At 34.5% G+C, this 1,008-nt stretch overlaps 1 protein-coding gene across 11 annotated transcripts in view; it reads left to right on the top strand.

Annotated features, from left to right (window-relative positions):
• The first annotated feature begins 6 nt into the window (after positions 1 to 6).
• The window catches only part of LOC106870442 (dedicator of cytokinesis protein 3), a 274,705-nt gene continuing 273,703 nt past the window's right edge, over positions 7 to 1,008 (top strand). For all 11 annotated transcript variants that reach the window (XM_014916529.1, XM_014916531.1, XM_014916528.1 and 8 more), the window contains exon 1: positions 7 to 262. In XM_014916529.1, the coding sequence (XP_014772015.1) occupies positions 211 to 262 (52 nt within the window). In that variant the 5' untranslated portion in view covers positions 7 to 210. The remainder of the gene's footprint in view (positions 263 to 1,008) is intronic.

Genomic DNA, 1,008 nt, shown 5'->3' with positions numbered 1-1,008 from the left:
CCCCCCCCCGTTTCTTCTTCCCTTCCTTATTTCATTCATTGAGTTTCTCGAACGACGGGAGCGGAAGAATCTGTTCATTGTAGCTTTTGCCTCAACCATAAAAGCTATCCTTGGAAACAATATATTTCCGTGGGCTTACCCTTCACTGCTTGCTTTCCATTTTGCCAGTCTCCCATTCAGTCGGATCTATGGAGCAATACTAGCAGCGACATGGGAGATGAGAATTATGTATGGAGACCCTCCAAAGAGAAGTACGGTGTAGGTAAGTACCAGCTAGACCCAACTTACACATTAACAATGTTTCATTCCACTGCCATATATCCACACTCATCTACACACATATCTATAAAATATAAATGTTTTTATATAATTACATTTCATTTACTCTGAAGTATGTGCTTTATGAATGTGTTCATGTTTGTTTTATGAGAACCTCTTGTTTAATCCAATTAAATGACGCTTGTCTGTGTTAATAATGTAAACGCCTTGTTTATCAAGATGCGTGCGTGTGTGTATGGGTTTATGACAAAAGAAACAACTTTTTTTTTTATCTTTATTAGATCAATAACTGCTTTAAACTTCCGTAAGTCGAAACGTATAGTTATAAACGTTGGTTGAAGTTAAAACAGGCTATGAACAGATGATTTAAAATGAATTAACGGAAATGTTTAGAGGTTCTAAACTCTTCGTAGTCTATATTACTCTCTCTCTCTCTCTCTATATATATATATATATACACATATATATATAGACACACACACATATGTGTATGTGTGTGTGGCAATGTACGTGCGTGTGTGTAATTAACACCTTCCAATATCATGAATATTTTTTCCTAACCGAAAACACCAAATCCTGTTTCAACTACAATCTTTCTCTGACCCTGATAGTCACCTAACATCAATATAATTTGGCCATCGTACAATATATCCTTGTCATATCATTTGTGTTGTTGGAACAAACTAAACGAAAACCATTCTTATATATATATATATATATATATATATA

The sequence above is a fragment of the Octopus bimaculoides genome, chromosome 6, assembly GCF_001194135.2.
Source record: "Octopus bimaculoides isolate UCB-OBI-ISO-001 chromosome 6, ASM119413v2, whole genome shotgun sequence".
NCBI classification, from domain to species: domain Eukaryota; kingdom Metazoa; phylum Mollusca; class Cephalopoda; order Octopoda; family Octopodidae; genus Octopus; species Octopus bimaculoides.
Note: the sequence above shows the minus strand (reverse complement) of the source record. Positions and strands in the feature narration are given on the sequence as shown.